This window comes from Drosophila albomicans, chromosome 3 (assembly GCF_009650485.2).
Source record: "Drosophila albomicans strain 15112-1751.03 chromosome 3, ASM965048v2, whole genome shotgun sequence".
Taxonomy (NCBI): Eukaryota; Metazoa; Arthropoda; class Insecta; order Diptera; family Drosophilidae; genus Drosophila; species Drosophila albomicans.
The window spans coordinates 7,095,857-7,116,379 of NC_047629.2; the positions used below are offsets into that span (position 1 = coordinate 7,095,857).

Consider the following 20,523-nt stretch of genomic DNA (forward strand, 5'->3'; position numbering starts at 1 on the left):
AGGAGCCAACTTCACGTGACTCAAATGTTAGCGCGTAGTAACTTAAGTATTTGTTACCCTTACTCAATGAACTCGTTTAAAATACGTTACTTATTTGAAATAATGTTTGGTTAAAAATGCGTTACACAGCGTTTTACGGTGCGTACGCGAATTGTGTGTATTTAATAACCGTTGCTAAGCTTTTCAGTTGACCATTTGTGCTGTCTAATTGAAAGCATTTATAAGCACAGTTTCGTTAACAAACAATATAATGTCAACTTTTAGTTACGCACATGTTTGCTGTTATTGTATTTCGATGCGTGAATAATTTAAATCGTAATATGTCAAAATGTTTTAATGCGTTTTTGATGATACACAAAACTAAGTGACAGAGTGCAAATCAAATTGATTGTAATCGACTTATTGTCAAATAAATCGTCTTCACATATGCGATATATCGAGGAATTTCTTTATTTTATTATTGTAGAAAGAGAGGCATGAATTATTTCAAATATTGTTAGAATCTACATTTCATTCTAATGAGAATTTATTATTTTTGCGTTTTAAATCTACGATGACAAGAAATATTTTGATAAATGTCGCGTTTAGTTTTAATTAGTATTCTTTATCAATTTTTTTTGTTATCAGCTTAAAGATTTCAGTGGCTTTGGTTTTGCACTTTGTACCACATAATTTAATTGTAAGCCAGAAACAATAACAAACAAATAAATATAATTTGTTATTCCATCTTTTTTGATTTTTGTTTGAAACTATCATTTTTCTCTGCTCCAACTCAGAAATCTATGCTCATTAACTTTAGACAAATTTCAATTGTTTTTAAAAAAGTTTATTTCGTGTATAACATTTGACATGATATGTACATCGCATCGTATATATCTTAATCGTGTTTGAGTGTGTGTGAAACCAATTTAAATATTGAGGCAAGTTATATTAAGTCGTTTCGTTCAAATTCGTGTACAGAGACGACAATAGCGACTTCAACCACGATGCCAACTTAGAAAACTTTAACATAAGTACAAGCATGCTTAATAAATAATTTAAAATACGAGTAGTTGCTGCAGCAACTTCTTCTTGCTGCTGCTCTCTACTGTCTACTGCTGTGGAGCACGCTGGACATTGTCGAAGGGCACCAGGACACCGGGTGGACCGCCAAAGCGATTCAGTTGATGGCTCGAGGCAGCGCCAGCCAGTTGCTGTGGCTGTTGATGGTGTTGTTGTTGCTGTGGCTGTTGTGGTTGTTGTGGCTGCGCTTGCTGGAAGGGTCTGGGCGCATTTTGTGGACTCAGCACACCGCTGGGAGCGCCAAAGCCGCCTGTATAACGACCTGGAGCTGGCGTCGGTGCAGTTGGACGAGCTCGATTCGCCTTCGCCGCGAAGTCATGCTCATTGCCAGCCACGTAGATGTCTGGCTTGCCAGCATTCAGTGGACGCAACAGACCCGCAGGTGCTCCGAATCCTCCGGTATATTTGCCTGCGTTGTTGGAGGGCGCCGGAGCTGGAGCAGGAGCAGCAGGGAAAGTGCCTTGACCATCTGCAAGAAGTAATAAAAAATTTGTGATTTACTTTTAGTCTAAAATAAATTTCATGTTTGTACAGATATACACTTTGTAATTAAATAATTTGAGTATTATTATAAAGATCATTATCAAGAATAAAGAAGTCACATCAGCAACTTTATTTTTCACTCGCTGTACACACTATTTTTCTTAAAGAATCTTCGAGTTTTTAACATATCAGAATTACAAAATCGTTATATCGGATTTGAAGCAGTTGCAGTTGATTTTAAGATGTTTATAGAGTTCGATTTTTCTAATATATCACAATTTACTAATAAAAACGATAATATTCAGATTTTAATTTAAATTAAGGATTATTAATAACACTGGGCTTCATTGCTCATATTTTGTAATTTATATGTACACTGTGCTGTTTATTGCGCATTTTGAATTATTGCATAATATTGCTGATGTAAATGTTGCAGATAGTTTGCGGGGTTAAGGAATAATTGATTATCAAATATACAATATTATACTTGACTGCTCTATTATCGTAACTATTAAGAAAGGGTGCGGTATTCTTCTTAAAATATGCCAAATTAATAAACCGCAAGAACTAAAATCTACCTAAGGATATATTTGGTATATTGATATAGTACTAGATTCTAAATATACCAGATTGACAGCGCAATCAACTAAAACCCGTAGTAAGTAAAAGTTTATTTCCCATACAAAAGAATTTCTAAAATAACTTCTTCAATTTTTGTCTGATCGCAACCAAATTCAGGAATCATAAATACTGTAGTTATTTGCAACATATAAAAAAATTGTAGCTCAATCTCTTCTAGTCTCTGAGATCTAGGTGTTCGTACGGACAGACAGAGAAACAGACAGACGGACAGACAGACTTGGTTAGATCGTCTCGGCTTATGACGCTTTATATACTTTATGAGATCGAAGAAGAAGAAGAAGGCTTCTTCCTGTAACATACATTTCCTGCAGGCGCAAAGTTATATACCCTAAGGATAGCGGGTATAAAAAGTAACTCAATAATGGACAGCGAACTCACCTTTGCGCACTGTATTCACTGGCGTGCTGATGACCTTGCCTTCGTCGCTCTTGGTGTACTCGACCTTCTGGTTGTCATTGGCGTTGAGGTTGCTGCCGAACTGCGTCTGCGACTGGGAATCTTGGCCAGAAATAGAGTTGGAGGCGGGAGCTGGGGCTGGAGCTGGAGCGGGGGCATCGAAGCGGGCTGCAAAATGCGTGATAGAGTTTGTAGTAGGATTCTGGTTGCTGTTGTCGCTGTTTTGGTTGTTAGTTGTAGTTGTGGTTGATGATGCTTCATCGCCAGCGGGTGGGATCAGCACCAGCTGTGGCTCATCAGTGGCCCCAGTCGCATCATCAACATCAACGTTGCCTGGAAGCGTAAGCGTGACTTTGGATGGAAAAGCGGAGGCAACAACGCCAACAGCAGGTGCAATAGTACTAGTTGCTGTTGTTGCTGTTGCTGCTGCTGTCGATGCGGCAGTTGTGGATGAAGACTTGCTACTGCTGCTGCTGGCAAAGCCATGTGGCTGAAAGTCAGTGGGCTTACTACCTCCCGGTTGTTGCTGGCCAAAAGCTGACGTCTCTGGCTCCTTAAAGTTGTCCGGATTGTAGGGCACACCAGGACCCACATCGGGATAGTCAAAGTCCTGCAGCCAAGGTGGCAACGTGGCCGAGTCGAAGGGATTCACATCCACAGGTGCGGGTGTCGTTGTGGTGGTTAATCCCGGAGCTGTGTGAATGTTATTTGCATTTAATTGCGGTCTAAAAATGGGTGCTTTGGTTGTGGTTGTTGAGGTGGTGCTCGTGGTTGTTGTGGTGCTGGGTGCTCTGGTCGACGGACGTCGTGTGGTCGTCGTAGTTGATGTTGTTGGTCTGGCTGTAGTTGTAGTTGTTGTGGTTGTTGTGCTCGTGCTCGTGGTGGTTGTGCTTGGCTTCACGGTGGGCGGCGGTGTCAACTGAATGTTGGACAGATCAACGAATGGCTCAAAAGGCGGCTCCAGATCGTCGAGCAGCGTGTGATTGTATTGATCGTTGTCCGTGGGCACAATAAAGGTGACGGCCACATCGAGATCGGGATCGGTGACATCCTGCAGCCAAGGGGGCAATGTATAGGCGTAAGACTCCTCGTTGTCCAGCTTGTAGAAGGTGGAGGGATCCAGAGGTGTAGTGCTTGGACTAGGACGCGGCGTAGTCGTTGTCGCCCTGGTGGTGCTCCTTGTGGTTGCTCTGGTGGTGGTGGTTAAGGGCGGACGTGTGGTGGTGGTGGTTGTGGTGGTGCTAGTGGTGCTTGGCGTGGTGCTCGGACGTGCTCGCTGCGTCGTTGTGGTGCTGTAATGCGCTGTGCCGCGATTGCGACTGGGGAAACGTCCCTGGGTATTCCTGGGCGTGGTGCTGCTGCCCACATGCGCATTGGTGCCATGCGCCTCGGGTCCGTCGCGCACCAGAGGGACCACAGCCACCTGACCGGTTGTCACATGGGCCGGCGTCGGTGCCACCGGTGACAAAGCCTGTCCGCTGCCCAGACTGAGGCGAATGTTGTGGGTACCTGGCTGCTCCACGCCCACGACATGTCGCGTGGGCTGCTGCTCCGTGATGATCACTGGCTCCTCCACCGTCTCGCGCAGTGGTGGCAACAGATCCCAGGCAATCACCGACAGAGGCGTGCCATTGGGCGAGGGCAACCAGGGCACGGGGCCATCAATGTTGGGATCCTCGCGCTGCAGCTCGAGCAGATAGTCGGGCAGAGTGCCGCTGGTGAGTTGTGGCGAGAGAGCGCTCTCCTCCTGCTGCTCGAGCGGCACAAGCTGCGCCTGTTCCACCTCCACTTCGGCGTCACTCGATGATTCATGTTCGGGTGGTGTTAGTGATGTGGCTGGTGCTGGTGCTGATGCTGATGCTGATGCTGGTGCTAATGAGGGACTGTTGTTGTTGTTGTTGTCGGTGTCGTTGTCGTCCGGAGTGGGCTGAGCCACCGCTATGGCATCTGCGAGTAGTGGGGAAGGAGTTGGAGTTGCAGTTGAGATGCGCTTTTTATTAGGCACTTTAGCTGCTGCAGCGGGTGCTTCGGGATTAATTGTGAGCAGGGTAAATGTGGGTGGTGCGTGCTGTGGACCAGCCGCTGTGATCACAAATTGCTGTTGCGATTGTGGTTGCGATTGCGATTGTCGCTTGACGTGGTTAGAGGTGGAAGCTGAGACTGAGACTGGGACTGAGTCTGAGACGGGGTCGGGGTCGGAGTTGAGTGGATGGGAAATGCTTGTTAGTGGTTCTACGTGTGTGTGGTTGTGGGTGCGATTGTGGCTGATGTGGGTGCTGGCGAAGCTTAAGCTACTTGTGCTGCTATCAGCTGGTGCTACCAAGCCACCGGCTGTTTTTGCTTGTTCTTGGGTTTGTGTTTGCGTTTGCGTATCGTTCTCGTTGTTGTTGTTGTCGTTGTTCTTGTTGCTGTCACTGGTTGCTGCTCCACTGGCCGCGGTTGTCAACTCACCAATGTGCGGTGGCAGCAGATCATCGGCCGGCTTTCGTATCTCTGTGATGCCCGACGCATAATTGGGAATCTCGAATTGAACGCCCTGGGCACTGACCACCTTGCGGCCATCGGGCGTATCGATGGGACGCAGTGCATCGATGGGATTGCCATAGCTATCGATGGCCCGTTCACCGCCTTTACCATTGAATGTCCCCTCGGTTCCCTCGGAGCCAGCTGGCTCAAGCAAAGGCGGTTGCAACTCTAAAGCAAATGGCGATGGTCGAACATCTGCAGAGAAGGTGGGGTAAATTTTTGTTGTGGTTGTTGGTGGTTGTGGTTGCGACTAATGTGGGTATGAATCTTGATGTGGTATGTAACAATGTACTATGTGGATGTCATGTTTGTGCTGCACTGCAATTTGCCGCAGAGTTCAAAAGTGCTGTTAGAAACAAGAAGACTGATAATAAACGCCAAAAGAAGAGTTAGAAGACACTCAGAAGAAGACACTCAATAAGAAGCAGGCAAAGAAGAGGAAGAAGACACACAAGAAGAAGAAGAAGAAGAGACAAACATAGTCGAAGATGAGACAGATGAGGCAGCCCGTGGGTGGCTCTTGGCCAATTTGGCTGCCATTGTTGCTGATTGATTGACATTGGCTTAAATGGCCCATATATTTGTTCGCTTCGTTTTGTTGTTGCTGTTGCAGTTGTTGTTGTTATGTCACGTTTGTTGTTATTTACAGAGAGGCTTCAAAATGACACACAAACTTGTGCTGCACTGCGAGACAGCCCAGGCAGATTAGCTAATCAATGTTGCGGCTCATTTGCTGGCGTTTGTTGTGTCAAGTTCGTTGCCTAAGTCTTTTGTTTTGCACCACAGGCTGCAATTACATTTGAACTCATATTTGCGACTTTGCCAATTTCAGCAACTATTATAATCAAACTATCCTTACATTTCTATGCTTTCAAATTGCATTCTATTAATTAGTTATTTACCTAAAATATGTATTAAGCGATTTATTTTCTAAAACTATTTTTTTTGTTTTCCCCTTTCCCGTTGCATTTATGTTCTTAATAAATTTGTTGTCCCTGATAAATGGTTCCCAAGTTTAATTTTTTATAAATATTTTCTTATTTCCACTTTCATTTCAAGTTCTTAGTTCTCCTGCTAACTTTTTTCTAAATGACATATTTGATCTTTATATTATCTACATTAACTACCATATTCCCTTTCAATATTAAATATAAAAATCAGTATTTAGATATTTCTTAATGTATATATTTTTCTATATTTTCCTGCTTTGTTCCAGTTCGTCGTTTGATCTTTTCTAGCAATGCCATGCTGGAATTTTGCTTTGCAAGGTATTTAACCTTTAATTCTTCGACTACGTCATTTCAATTATAACTGTTCGCTTTCGTTTCAAGTTTGTTGCCTAAGTCTTTCGTCTGGCATCTGGATTTTGTAGAAAAAGTATTGTCTACCATTTGAAATTCAAAATTTGTTAATGCATAGCTACAGTTTTTTTTTGCCAAAATCATTTGTTTCGCAGCTCAAATGTTTTCTAGCTATTCATTTACTCTCTTCCCGATTTATTGTTCAAGTCATTCAAGTATATACTATAATTTTATTTCAATACTCAAATTAAAACTCGTTATTTATAGTATCAATATAATGTATAAGTAAACATAGTTCGACGCCTAAGTCAGTAATGTTATAGATTTTTCGTTTTGCTTCCCTTTTCAGTTAGAGGCTTTTCATTGTTAGAGGAAATTCTATAATTATATAGTATCATAATTCATTTACTTTTAATTTGTTATCTATTCTGATTTTTTTAGATCTCTTAGCTGTAGCTCTTCTCCTAAGTCATTTCCTTAACCACTTGCCTTGTCGATAGACTCTCTTCCTAATTTTTATTGTTCCAGTCAATCCAGTACATTCTATATTTCAAATTCAATACTCAAATAAGAACTCGCTATTTGAAGTATCAATAATAATAATCCTAGTTCGTCTTTAAAGTCATTTTTTTTATTTTATTTCACTTAAGAGTTGTTTATTGAAGTATTTTCATTGTTCTATAATTAAGATAGTCCTATTTTTTAATCATTCATTTTGAATATTGGATAAAAGTTTGCGATATTTATAGTTCTGTATGCTAAAGTTCGTCGCCTAAGTCATTTGTTTTTGCAGTATGCTAATGCGAATTGAGTGACAGACACATCTTGTTACAGAAATCTCTGTGACGCATGCGAATATGAATGTGAATTATTGAATTATTAGAGGAGAGAGAAACCAGTCTAACTTGATCAGCCTAACCTTATCCATCAGCCCCAGCCACGCCTAACGCCTTCAACTACAACATACTATACATATGTATGTGTGTGTGTATATTCTCAACGAAGTTCATGCGACGCTCAGAGATATGTGCGCAGTTTGAACCTGTCAACGGTCGGTCGTGCATTGAAGAGGAAACACTTGAGTCATGGCGAGAGATGTGCTCGATCAATGTTTATAACAATTAATAAGCCAAGTACGAGACTAGCCGGATAAGTATTCACAAATTGTACAATCATCTGTGTCATTGTTCTGCCTAATATTTGATGTTTCCCATAGATAGACGCCGCGTCGCTTCGTGTTTGATAAATGCACAAAGTCACAAAGCCACAAAGAGTTAAAGAGAGAGAGAGAGAGAGAGAGAGAGAGAGAGAGAGAGAGAGAGAGAGAGAGAATTATTTACATGCCAATTGTCGGCATTGTGTGAATTAAGTTAGTTCTGATTGTGGTGTTAGTGTAATATTATGTATTAATTCAATTCTAGTGGGGGAATTCCATAAACAAAGTGTTTAGAATGTGACTAACAGAAGAGAGAAACAACTAAAGATTCGATTTGCTGACTGAGTTCCGGTTGCTAAACATATGTGCATATGTATATTCAACTTAATTTCAAATTTATCTGATACATCTCACTTATTTATGTATGTGATTTACATTCATATTGCGACCGATTCTATTTCTAAATAAATATGAAATTAATATGCTGACTGTATATTCTTTTTTTTTTGTTTTCCTTGACAGACAGCCTATCAGTTTCAGCTGGAAAAACAAATGGCAAATTCTAAGGCTGATGCTGATGCTGCTGATGGGGTTGAGCTTTATCAGCAGTCCCTGAACTTTTCATATGCTTCATTAATATTAGCTAACAATCTGACGGCCCTCGTCGGAGTTGCAAATCTCATAAATATGAATTGTTTTCAGATGTTTATCGAAAGGGGACGACAGTCGAACAAGTCTCGTAAACATGCTGTGAAAGTGCTTATACAAAAAAGACATAAACACATAATAAATAAGTAATGATTAATTATCGCATCAATGCGGAAAACTTCCGAGAATCGATCTGTTACCACAAAAGATTCTTATTTTTAACAAGAATGACGAACTCATCTTCGGCACGTCAAAGGTTAAAAAACTGCTGATTGAAATATTGGCAATAAAAAGATAAGTTTCCTATTGCTTACGTGAGAACTATGTGACTCACTTCATCAATTTGTAGGAGTATTTGAGTTTAATGAAGATTAATTGTATAATTTGAAATAGATAACGTCAACTAATATTCACTTAAACATATTTAATATGTGTATTCGAAGAATTTACGTAATTTCAATACGTCTTCTGCTAAGCCAAACAAATATTTCCAACAGCTTTTGCAAAGATTCCAAAAATACACTCTTCCATTTTAAACATTTAACGTTGCTGGGTGATAATAAATGAAACGAAGTAGAACTTTTGTTACTAATTAAGTTGTGCTTTGTACAGAATACCTGTTTCCCCTGACTAATTTCTAAGTTTAATAAATAAGATAGTCTTTTGAACTATTTATAACTGGCTGCTAAAATATAACTCTGGTTTTTTTTTTAGTGGCAATTCAAGGCACGCCCCGAAACTAGTTTCAAGTTCAGTGCCAATTAATTTTTTCGATTGTTGTCATTTATTGTCAGTTGATGTTTTCAGTATTTTTCTGTTTCTTTTTAATTTATTTTTTAATTGATTGACGACTTCACGACATCTGCACCCACTAAATAAAAATGAAGAAAACAAAAATTAACAACAATGGGACGACAACTCGAGTTGATTATTGTTTTGCCAAGTTGTTTCATCTTTTGTTTATTATTATTTATTTTACACTTGCCAATTTTACAGTTTGTTTGATTACTGATTTTTTTTGACAAGCTTTTGCCATTTGGGCAACCTTCGTCAATGCGAAAAACATCAACAATAACAAAACCATAAACAAAATGTAATGGATTTTAATATTAATCTCTTGGCGTGATCAGAGTTGGATCGTTGTATCATCTTGGGCCTTGAGTTATCGACTTATTGAGCTGTTGAAATTCGCACAAACCCACACAGATCAGTTAACAATATATATCGCATCGATGTACTCACTAAATGATGTGCCCAAAATGAAGAGCCAAAGCCATCAAGACGTGGTTGTAAAACTCGCGCTTGTTAATAATATTTTATTACTTTGTTTCCATTTTGTAGATGCTGCTGCTGCATGATAATAAATTCTGAAATTCCCACACCAAATGTGGCTTGATGCAAACACTCAGTGCTAATTAGTATAATCAGTGAAATTATGGAAGTTGCATTTGCAAAGGTCAAGGCAAGGCAACATACAAATTGACTTCTATTTTCAATGTGTAGTAAACTGCAAGTTAATACCCTGTAAACGGGGATTCAAAAAGTACAAAGTTGATTTGATTTGATACAACATTGTTAAAAAGTTACACAACATTCTCGTAAGAACCTAAAACTAAAAATCCCCCTCGACTTGGAAAATTCCCAATTGCAGCTTAAAAGTGCCATTAGCGCCATCTATTGCTCGAGGGTAACTCCCAGTTGAGCAGCTCAGCGAACATCAAGATCGCCTCGTTTGGTTTATTTTCCAGCTAATCATAACAAAATGTGTTGCAATTTTCACTTCTTTATCTTTATCTGTTGGCTCAATGGAAATCCATTAATGACGCAAGCATTTGAAACTCACGCCGCAGATTACCAACTATTATTAACCATACCGCCAATATCTAACAATATCTCGTACTATGTGTAATGGGCTGCCCATTGTGCTTGGCTATTAAGCAATTACGAAACTCACAAATAAGACTTAGTTTTCCATTGTGTACCCCAACAGCAAATGGAGGAATTTTAATCTGTGCGAATCTCATAATTATCACGTACGTGCATTCGTCTTGTATTCATGTGAATACGAGCGAAGCTAAAGTATTTAAAAACAAAAAAAATACATTTTAAAAAATAAATTATAATAACAGAGCGTGGAAGTTGAGCTAGCAAATCAATAGCCAATGATGATGATGAGGAAGCCTCTTTTCATAAATGAATAACAAAATACAGACTCAAGGAAATTGCACGATTATTTATTGGTTTGATAAGCATTGCAGATTTGAATGATGTCTCTATCAACGATTTAATTGTACAAATTCGATGCATTTAACAGCTTTCATCAAGGGTATCTGTTACGCCTTAAATGCAGAGAAAGGAGAGCATGAAAGACAGTCAGAAAGAGAGATAGAGAGAAGACAAGCTTAACAAATTGTCATAACAATTTATGGAGTTGTCGATTCCCTTGGGGCTGTAGATAAACAGCGCTAAAATGTGATTGCTACTGTTGGAGAAGTGCCCCGAACCAGAGGCCAAGCTCGAAGGTAGCTGAAGAGGAAGATGTTCGCTGAAGACGCCGCCAAAGTCGAAGTCGAAGTCGACGTCGATGTTGAAGTCGAAGCCTTGCCAGTCACGTTAGTTGGCTCTTATATAAGCTACTGTTGTTTTCTTTTCTTTTTTTTTTTTGGGCTTCTTGTCGAGAGATGTCTCGAATTTCATTTGCCTTTTGGAAATGAGACGTTTTTGTCGCCGTTGGCAAACTTATTTTGTTTTTGCTGTGTTTTTGTCGGTGCGACCCTTGGGGGATCTGCAGAAAATGATATGTGCCTAGTGTTTGGTTTGTTTGTTTACCAATAATAAAAAGAAAACAGAAACCCGACCAAAGACTGCCGACTGGCGACTGCAGACAACTCGCAATTCAGTGAAATAGTTACAAATATCATTGGAGGGCATTTGCCAGCTAATTTGAGGCCCCGTGCCGCCGCAGGGTAAAAAGATCTCGAACGAAGATCATCGACATGAAGATCTCTGAAGATACATTCATGTTGCATTCGACGATGAGTTGTCCATTGGTCAATTGGTCCATTGGTGGTAATTGGTTAGGTGGACAACGGTAAACTCTCTCGATTACCAATGAACAATAACATGATAGCCATTTTTTTTGTTTTGTTTCTTTTTTTTTTTGTTTTTGGGTCATGATCGTAACGCAATCCAATGAAGGTCGTTCATGCAACTGGATTGCTCGAGAGGTTAAGATGTAACAACAAGAATAATGTTTCACTGTAAGTGTGTAAATGTGTCTGTGTGTGTGTGTGTGTGTGTGTGTGTATGTGTGTGTGTGAGGATGAGTCCGTGTTGGTGCTGAGAATTAGTAAAAAATTTATGAACATTACCAGGGACAGTTTAACTACAAGTTCTATCTACAGTTATGTACAAATATTTACAGAGCATTAAAATTAGTCACAGACTGTCAAAAAAAATAATAGCACTAATATCTATGAATTTAATATTTAATTTAAAATTTTATGTACACTGCTTATATGAAAAGAATTCTGAATGATTTTTAAAGATCTGCTTCTAAATTTTAAATTTTAGTGCTATTTTTTGGAGCATTATTTTGATATTTATTAATAAGAAAAAAAAATCTTCATAGTTTGAATTAAAGTATGATTTTAAATTAGAAATTCACAATACTAAAAGTTTTGTTTGATATCATATTGCAAATAATGTGATAAAATTCGATTGGATTTCTAGAATTTTTTTCAGAATTCAGAAGAAACATGCTTCTTAGAGCATTATTTTGATGTTTATTGTTAAACAAACAAATTCTTGATAGTAAATTTTAATTTAGTTTGAATTCAAATATGATTTTAAATTAGAAATGCACAATACTAAAAGTTTTGATTGATTTTTGCAAGTAATGTAATAAAATTCGATGAATTTTTTTTTCAGAATTCTGAAGAAACATAAATTGATTAAAAGTAATTTGAAATTTTAATAAAATTTTGATAGTTAATATTGAATAAAATTAAATTACGCTTTAATTTAATGATTCTTGACATATAAATCAATTTGAAAATCTCAAAAATACGTTTTATTTGTTTTAGTGCTCACATTAAAATCATTTATAAGCAAATTGAGAAACTGGAGAAATAAATAAACATGCATTTATTGGAATTTTCGAGTTGGGTTTCATATGCGTGTTTGAAAACGTAATAGAAGAAAGCAAGAGGCGAAAAGGAAATTGCAAGCAAACACTAATTAAATATCTTATGTCTATGCAAATTGATTACGATCGCATCGAATCGCATCGAATCGTAATCGTAATCAATAGCGAAGAAATGAGCTATGTTTGGATGCTTGTATCTACATATGTATGTATGTTTGTATGTATGTTTATATGTATACCAGGCCTGCCGGCAGCGATGTCGATCCGCAGTAGCGCCAATGTTAGCAGCAGCGCAAATGTAACGGTAGCAGTGACGCCAGCAGCGCTGCGACTGCGCAGCCTCGAGTTTGAATTACGCGCGTGCATTTTAGATTTGGGAATTTTCAAAAGTAAAATATGTTTGTTATATATTGTGCTATAGTTATTGTTATTGCTCGGTTGGTTTATTTAGAATGGGGCATTGCCCAAAAAGAGCCGCGAGGAATAATTAGCGCGCGTAGGCGGAATAACAATGATCAAGTCGAAGCTGTTGTCGCGAGGATGACAAAATCCACACAGAGCAGACAGCAAGAGATGACGCCGGCGTGCACACCAAAATGCCTGACTTATTGCCAAATACAAATAATATGTAATATTAATTTTTTTTTTCTCTCTTTCTCGTATTTATTTTTTCTTGCACACAAATTTCAAATCAATTGTGACACGATTTCACGATTCGCAGTCACTGTGTGAGAGTAAGAGTGAAGGCGCGAGAAGCCGCGTTGCGAGAGCGAGACCGAAACTGTGATTGACTCGGAGATGAGCCGGAGCCGTAGACGGAGACTGAGACGGAGACTGTGACCGAAACTTGGAGACACCGAGATGATGATTAGATGCGCGAGGCGCTCGAGCGTAGCAGAAACACGTCCGTAGCTCACGAGTTCTGCGCTTTTAATAAACTTGGCCGTCGCCAGCGACAACGAATGAAGCTTGGCTTACACATTGAGTGCACAGTTGAGGCTGCGTCGTGCGTCGCTGACGTCGCACAGTGTGACAAACCGACAAAACCGGCAACGCTGCGTATACTTGATAATTCACAAATAGCAATCTACAATAAATAGGGAACTTCAGTTGCGTTCAATAATTGCATTTTGATTCAAAGCACTTCTTATATTTGGACTGAAACAAAAGATTGCCTTGAAATTCAGTATTGTCTCAATCAATTAGCATTTCAGTAGCTAGCGTTTGCTTATATAATATTTCTATTTTTATATTACTTGTTTTCACCAACAGCAACAGAATTCTTTCTTTTTAGAAAGTTATTAATGAGCAACAACAAAAACGTTGTCCATTGAATAATTCGATTAATATAGCAGCTCTTATTTTTTGTTATGTACAAATAAAATACAAATTTGGTAAGCTGGATTGATTTGTTAAAAATGTAGATCATAGATAACAAGTAAGAAAGTTACAGTCGAGTGTGCTCGACTGTGAGATACCCGCTACCCACTTTTAATAAAGGCAAAATATTGCGGTATAATTTTCAAAATATACCGAAAATACTAAAAAAATACTAAAAATATACCAAATGATTTGTTTGGTATATCGATATAGTACACCATTCAAAATATACCATAGACGGCACAATGTACCAGATTGTCGGCCAAAGCAACTCAGACCCCTAGTAAGTGGGCGTTTTTGCCCATACAAAAGTATTTGTTTAATAACTTCCACAATTTTTATCTGATCGCAACAAAATTTTCAGGAATCATAACTACTATAGTAATTGTTATATATACCAAAAAATATATATACCAAAATTGTAACTCTAGCTTTAAAATTAGGCTTGTTATTCGATTTTTTTGATTTACGGGGGCGGAAGTGGGCGTGGAAAAAATTTGAAACAAACTTGATCTGCGTGCAAACATAACAAATGCTGTCGAAAAAAAATTATAGCTCTATCTCTTATAGTCTCTGAGATCCAGTGTTTCATACGGACGGACGGACAGACACACAGACACACAGACGGACAGACGGACATGGCTATATCATCTCGGCTGTTGATGCTGATCAAGAATATATATACTTTATAGGGTCGGAGAAAATATGAATATTTTTCCATCTTTATTTTCGTACTTCGCCCCACTGTTGCCACTGTAATGCGGAGACAAACAGAATGGGTAAACAAATTATCTGGCCCAAAGGAAATTGTTCAGAGATTGTAGAATAATATTTGCCATAGTACTGAGCAGTTGACACTCTCTCTTTCGTTCTAAAATATATACAACAAGTGCTGTACTCAGAGAAGTCGGGTAAAACCTCGTCTATACGGTTATTGGCAGCTGCAACTGGAAGCGGCAAACGGGTGAATTTAATTGATGTACTGTAATTGTAATTGCATTGTATAGTATCTTAACGATAGAACTTGTATGTTTTGCATAGCTAATCTCGGTAGTCGGCATTTCCAATGTCGCTCAAGGTCGAGTGTGGATCTGGACGTAGGCACGATCCGAATATAGACGATATTGACGTATTGGGGCTTTAACATTAACATGTGCTCAACATTCTGTTGTTGGCAAAGCAAGCGCACACACGTTTCAACATTTAGGAATATCAATACATTATGCAAATTTGATGAATGAAAACCGAATGTGATAATGCCAGAAGCATTTGTATCTTTATTGTTTGTTTATTTTGACAGACGGCCGGTTTTGGTGCTTTTGAGTTGAGTTTTGAGTTTTTGCTTGAGCTTTTCAGTTCTCAAGCCAAGATGTGTCTTGACAGTTGAGAACCGTTGCAAACAATGCATAATTTATGCGGTCTTTAGTATAGATCCTGTTCTTCATTTATTTTATTTGAGTTTCGTCAATTCATTAAGCTTGTTTCTTGCTGTGCGGCGAAATTCTTTTGTGAAGCAAATTGAGATCTGCTTAGCATTTGCATTTAGTCATCATCAATTGCAACCGATTGTGGTTGATTCATCCTCAAATGCTTATATAAGATCAGCATCCAAATTGGCGGCATCTCAATGAAATTGTGCAAGTCCTCTTCTAGTTACTTTGGGGTACATTCAACCCCAACGTGCAACGTGCAACGTGATCTCCCCTCCAACTTCCCTGCTCCAAGCAGTGCTTACATCACAAGTACGAACAGCGAATCAATATATAATATGTATGATGTATTTGTAATGTATGTCTCTGTGGCGCTTAATTATGCCAAGAAATGATGTCAGCCATGGTTCCGCATTTGGGATTTATCCGCAAGTCAATTGAGTGCAGAGAGTTTCTTTCCTCTATGCCTCTAATGATGAGCAGCAGCAGCATGATGAGGAATCACGCTTGTACATTATTGTTACAATTACTATCTCGTCTGGGGCGATATTACCAAATGGACACGGGACAAGCTTACGGGCTACCAACCTACCTACCTACCTACCGACCATAAATCAAATGCTGACTGTGGCGGGGGCATCAACAACAACAACAACAACAACAGCAGCTACAAAGCCATCAATGGGACGTGCTGAGGCTCAGCGGCGTCAAAGAAGTAATCAAAATTGTATTACGAAAACAAACGTTTTTATAAATTTCTCGTCGCCGTGTTGTTATTGTTGTTGTTGTTGTTGGTTTTTATTTTGTTTCCTACTTAGGCGAAGTAACAATGGTCCAAGCAGATGCCGATGCCGAAGCCGCTGCCGCGTCCAACTCAAGCTCTAAGTGGAGGCGCCGCAAAAACGCAAAGTCAGCGGCAACAACAGCAGCAACCACAAGACAACAATGCAGTGACAGCATTCACGCTATATATTATTTACTTTAATAGAGTTAAGAGCCCGCTTAGTCGGGGGAGGGCTGCAACGTCAAGGGGGAGCCGCAACAACACTCTTAGTTGGGAAATGTCGCTGTCGCTGTTGTTGTTGTTGTTGCTGTTGCTGTCGCCTTCGCTGCGTAATCCACAAATTGAATTTTGGCTTGGACGACGACCCTTCACCTGCGCACCTTTTTTCTTTTAATTGTCATAATCATTAATTTCACAAACATTAAACGCTTTTGTTGATGCAAATTATTTTGCTTTCTTCACTCGACTCGTCACACAAAACAAATTCATTAATTAAATGCTCACATTTCCTTTCATGAGATAGGCATTTCCAATATTTCATCAAAATAAAAACCAATTGAACAACAACAACAACAATCTGTCGAAAGGTTAATCTTGCAATGAATATTCACGATTTGAAATTCCAAACACTTGGCTGCAATTGTTGAGAGTGCAGGCGGCATTAGTTTTGCCGGCCCACACGAAAATCATTTCGAAAAACACGCCAAAAACTTCAGAAAAATACTATACAACAAAGTCTAAAAATGAACAAAACAACAACAACAACAACAACTACAAAAATAATCACTTGAAAAGTCATATGAGCGACCAGTTTTGGGTCTTGAGTGCGGCGCTGAACCAGTTGGAGCGCATCTTCTGCTGTAAGAGTTTATCAACAACAGCTATACAATTTTATTGCAAAAATATTGAAAAAATGCGTTAAAGCAACAACAACATCAGCAGCAATAACAACATCAACAATGACAGCATAAGCTTTTGTTGGTCACCCTGACCTTAACACAAATTTCGTCTTAATATTAAGCGACAGACAAACTGACAGACTGACTTTAAACTGGGTACGTGCACAGCCTTTTGGACAAGTCGGGATTGAGGCCTGCACTCTATTCATATGCAAAATTGTGTCTTCCATTTACAACAGTCGCATTTTACATTGACCAGCCAAAATTTATTGCAGATGCTTGATAGAAATTCCTCGATCTGTGTGTTGAGTCATATAAATATCATAAATGCGATAAATGGTGTCGATTTTGCTGAAACAAAATACCCCAAGGCATCAAAAGTCATTAAAGCTTAGTCTTAGTTGACGAGCACGCCGACTTTGTGGTTATTCATTTGCGTGGGTTTTTCGTGTGTGTCTTTTTTTCTTCATTATTTTATTCTCATAATCGAGCATTCACACATAGAAGAAGAAAGTCAAGAATAACCAGAACGGGTTTCAAAATACAAATAACGCAAAAACGGAACTTAAGCTCCGCTTACGTGATCAACCCAACAATGTACATTCTACAATTACGTTGCAATTCAAAATTTCCGTTACGAACACGAACTGGTCTCAGTGACGTCACAAGAGCCCAAGCGTTCGATAACATTAAATAATAGCTCACGGGTGGTTCGATTGTCTGAGCTGATTCAACTGCTAAGCGGAACAATTTAACCAGTTATAATAAACTTTTGTATTTAAAATTTTAATTAATTGTTTTTATTCTTAATTATATTTCTTACTTAGCATAATGTACATACAATAAAAACACTTTGATAACCATGAACAGATTCGATTGATTCGCCAGCCCTGGTCAACAGCTGATTGTCTCTGCCCCAAAAAAAATCAACAGACAAGAGAAGACAAAAAGCAGCAAACAAAAATCAGCGATAAATCAAAGGACAACAACAATAACAAATGAGCGCTCTCTTTCGCAGCTTAAACAATTTTTCTTCGAAGCGTGAGAATGTCATAAAAGAGGCGTTGATCAACACACTCAACGAGAATGCGCGAGAAATCGAATTCGAAGTCAAGCAGAAAGGATTGGGTAAGTCGCAATTTGTTGCAAATAAATAAATAGACAAAGAATGAATCACTCATTAACTATTACTTATGCAGAGGTGCTTGGATTGTGTGAACAAACAAGTGCACTATGCACCACATTGGAAGCAGTCTTTCTGCACGGCCTCAAGGACTCGTTTTTGTGGGCCACCCTCAATGTGATTGCAGGCGATGTGGAGCGACGCCCAGAGCCCAGTTTTTGGTCACCAGCAATGGTGTTCATGCACAAGCAGGTGATCGAACAGATCCAGGGCTTGAGCCAGATCACCTCGGAGATTGGACAATGCCGTGCTTGGGTGCGACAGTCGCTCAACGATTGTGTATTCTCCGCCTACTTGAATAACATGCGCAAGAATGGTTCGGCCTTGAAGCCGTACTATAAGAATACGGCACTGCTGAAGGACGCCGAAGGTTTAGAGACGGCGGCCAAGATTATGGAGAGTCTGGAGGCATATGTTGGCTTCGATTTGCCCGTCAACTCCAGCCTATTGAATCAATGGCCCGACTATGCTCTGCAATTGTCTGATTTGTGGACGCCAGCGCTCAAATCGTGTCCAGTGCGTAGAGGTAAGAAAAGCAGAGAACCGCTTGACTAATCGTGCACATCTCTTACAGATCAGCAGTGGAGTGGATGTGGCCAGTTCATTGGTTACGGAAATCGTGGCTATTCCCACGCCACAACCCCTGCAGACCAATGAACTCTTCTCGGAATCGATTTCCAATAGCCCCTTCAGTCGTGGCGGACACTTTGGAAATGCAGATCTCAATCAGCACGAGATGCTGGACTTGTTCATGCAGAAGGTGGATGAAATGGACATCATTGATGAGGAGAAGACTCAGCCACAGGCAGCAGAAGCAGCGAGCACAGCCGATGAAGCCAACGCTGAGCCAGCTTCGAGCAGCAAGCAACGTGTGCGAAAGCGATCCATGCGACACATTGAGGAAACATTCGCCGAGTTGCCACATGGCAGCAATTCGCTTACTAATCTAATGCAAACCTCTTGGTCTGGTGATTTGGATGCAAATTCGCCCACCGATGAAGTATCCGCTTCACGTTTCTTTCAGCGCTCTGTAAGCATGACCAGCTCCGTCAGTTTGCGTTCCCCTAATACAGAGCGTTGCAGCTACAATGCGCTGCTGCGTAAGCATGAGAACAATCGCGAGGATGGCGCTGGCTGGTCACAGATCTGGGAGAAGTTTCGCGCCAGTGCATCCACATTGAATGTGGCACAGCAGCCGCAGCAGCAACGCGAAGCTGATTCCCTTCAAGCTGATGACTTGAGTGATCTGCAATCGCTGGACGTAAGTCATGAAAACGTAATGCGTAATAATTGAATGTGTGTACTCAATTGATATTTACAGACCAACTCGGACTTTGAGCTGATTACGTCCAACTTTGATATGGCCGAGCTGCAACAAATGGTGGCACAATTATGCCAACTGCCTCGCGAGCCTGGACTAAATGCGCAGGGTTTTCTTTGCCGTGGCTGTCAGCATCCACTTGGCATTGGCGACAACAATTTCCAGTGAGCCACCTGCAAGAATTAAACTAGAATCTTCGATTAACTTTCTCATTATGTTTGCAGAGTTTGCGCATTTAGTGGCAGCTACTACTGCAACGGTTGCATGGAGTCGGAAATTCAACTTATTCCTGCTCGCATCATCTACAACTGGGATTTCCGCAAGTACAGTGTCAGCAAACATGCTGCCACCTTTCTCGCAGAGTTCCGTTCACAGCCCTTTCTGGACATGCAGCTGCTTAATCCAAGCATTTACTTTGCCTCCGAGGCCATGGCGGAATTGCAGTCGCTACGCATTCGCTTAAATTTCATACGTGCCTATTTGTACACTTGTGCTCCAGCTAGCATTCAACTGCTGCAGAATCATTTCTGTGGCCGCGAATATCTCTATGAGCACATACACCAATACTCCATTGCTGATCTGGCACTGATACAACGCGGTGTGCTGTGTCAGCAACTGCAGAAGGCCTTCAAGCTGGGCGAATCGCATGTGCTCAAGTGTCGTCTATGTCAGCTGAAGGGTTTCATCTGTGAGATGTGCAAGAGTCCACGAGTGCTCTATCCGTTTCACATAGCAACAACGTTTCGGGTGAGCCAACAGGACTCTCCTTTCTCTTTACAATAATTCGAATATTTCTGTATATGTATATTCTCAGTGCCTCACTTGTGGAGCTGTGTTCCATGCCGAGTGCCTTAACGAACACCAGCCATGCCCCAGATGCGAGCGTCGTCGTAAGCGTGAGGATCAACCACTGCAGGAGGCTGTGCAGGATTTAAAGCTCAAGCATCAAAATAATTAGAGGGCCATTTAGTTTGTAAGCATCAAAGTGCGATTGTTTACATTGTTTCCCCCCAAAAACGGATTTAGTTATACTACAAATTTAGTTAAGCTTACAATTGTTATTGGTATATTTATATATGAATATGTGTATGTCCTATTGCCGGTATTTACGCCAGCTCAAATAATTATTGTTTATACTCACGGCTATATATTTATGCGCTTAATT

The 20,523-nt window shown here is 40.0% G+C and overlaps 2 protein-coding genes across 6 annotated transcripts; one reads left to right on the forward strand and one right to left on the reverse strand.

The window, feature by feature from the left end:
• Nucleotides 1–814: 814 nt before the first annotated feature.
• Nucleotides 815–13,299, reverse strand: LOC117567656 (mucin-5AC). Of its 5 annotated transcripts, none has more exons than XM_034247773.2 (4): nt 12,601–13,299; nt 5,035–5,304; nt 2,566–3,276; nt 815–1,531 (listed from the first exon to the last, which is right to left on the reverse strand). In XM_034247773.2, the coding sequence occupies exons 1-4, from the start codon at nt 12,725–12,727 to the stop codon at nt 1,092–1,094; spliced, it is 1,548 nt and encodes a 515-aa protein (XP_034103664.1). In that variant the 5' UTR covers nt 12,728–13,299; the 3' UTR covers nt 815–1,091. The 5 variants fall into 5 exon arrangements, with proteins under 5 accessions (XP_034103664.1, XP_034103662.1, XP_034103660.1 ...); XM_034247771.2 differs by having other exon boundaries at nt 2,566–4,530; XM_034247769.2 differs by having other exon boundaries at nt 2,566–2,751; nt 3,097–5,304.
• Nucleotides 13,300–17,744: 4,445 nt separating this feature from the next.
• LOC117571535 (pleckstrin homology domain-containing family M member 1) lies at nt 17,745–20,375 on the forward strand. The gene is made up of 6 exons (XM_034253724.2): nt 17,745–17,982; nt 18,054–18,553; nt 18,612–19,298; nt 19,359–19,522; nt 19,583–20,105; nt 20,173–20,375. The coding sequence occupies exons 1-6, from the start codon at nt 17,853–17,855 to the stop codon at nt 20,314–20,316; spliced, it is 2,148 nt and encodes a 715-aa protein (XP_034109615.1). The 5' UTR covers nt 17,745–17,852; the 3' UTR covers nt 20,317–20,375.
• The last annotated feature ends 148 nt before the right edge of the window (nt 20,376–20,523 follow it).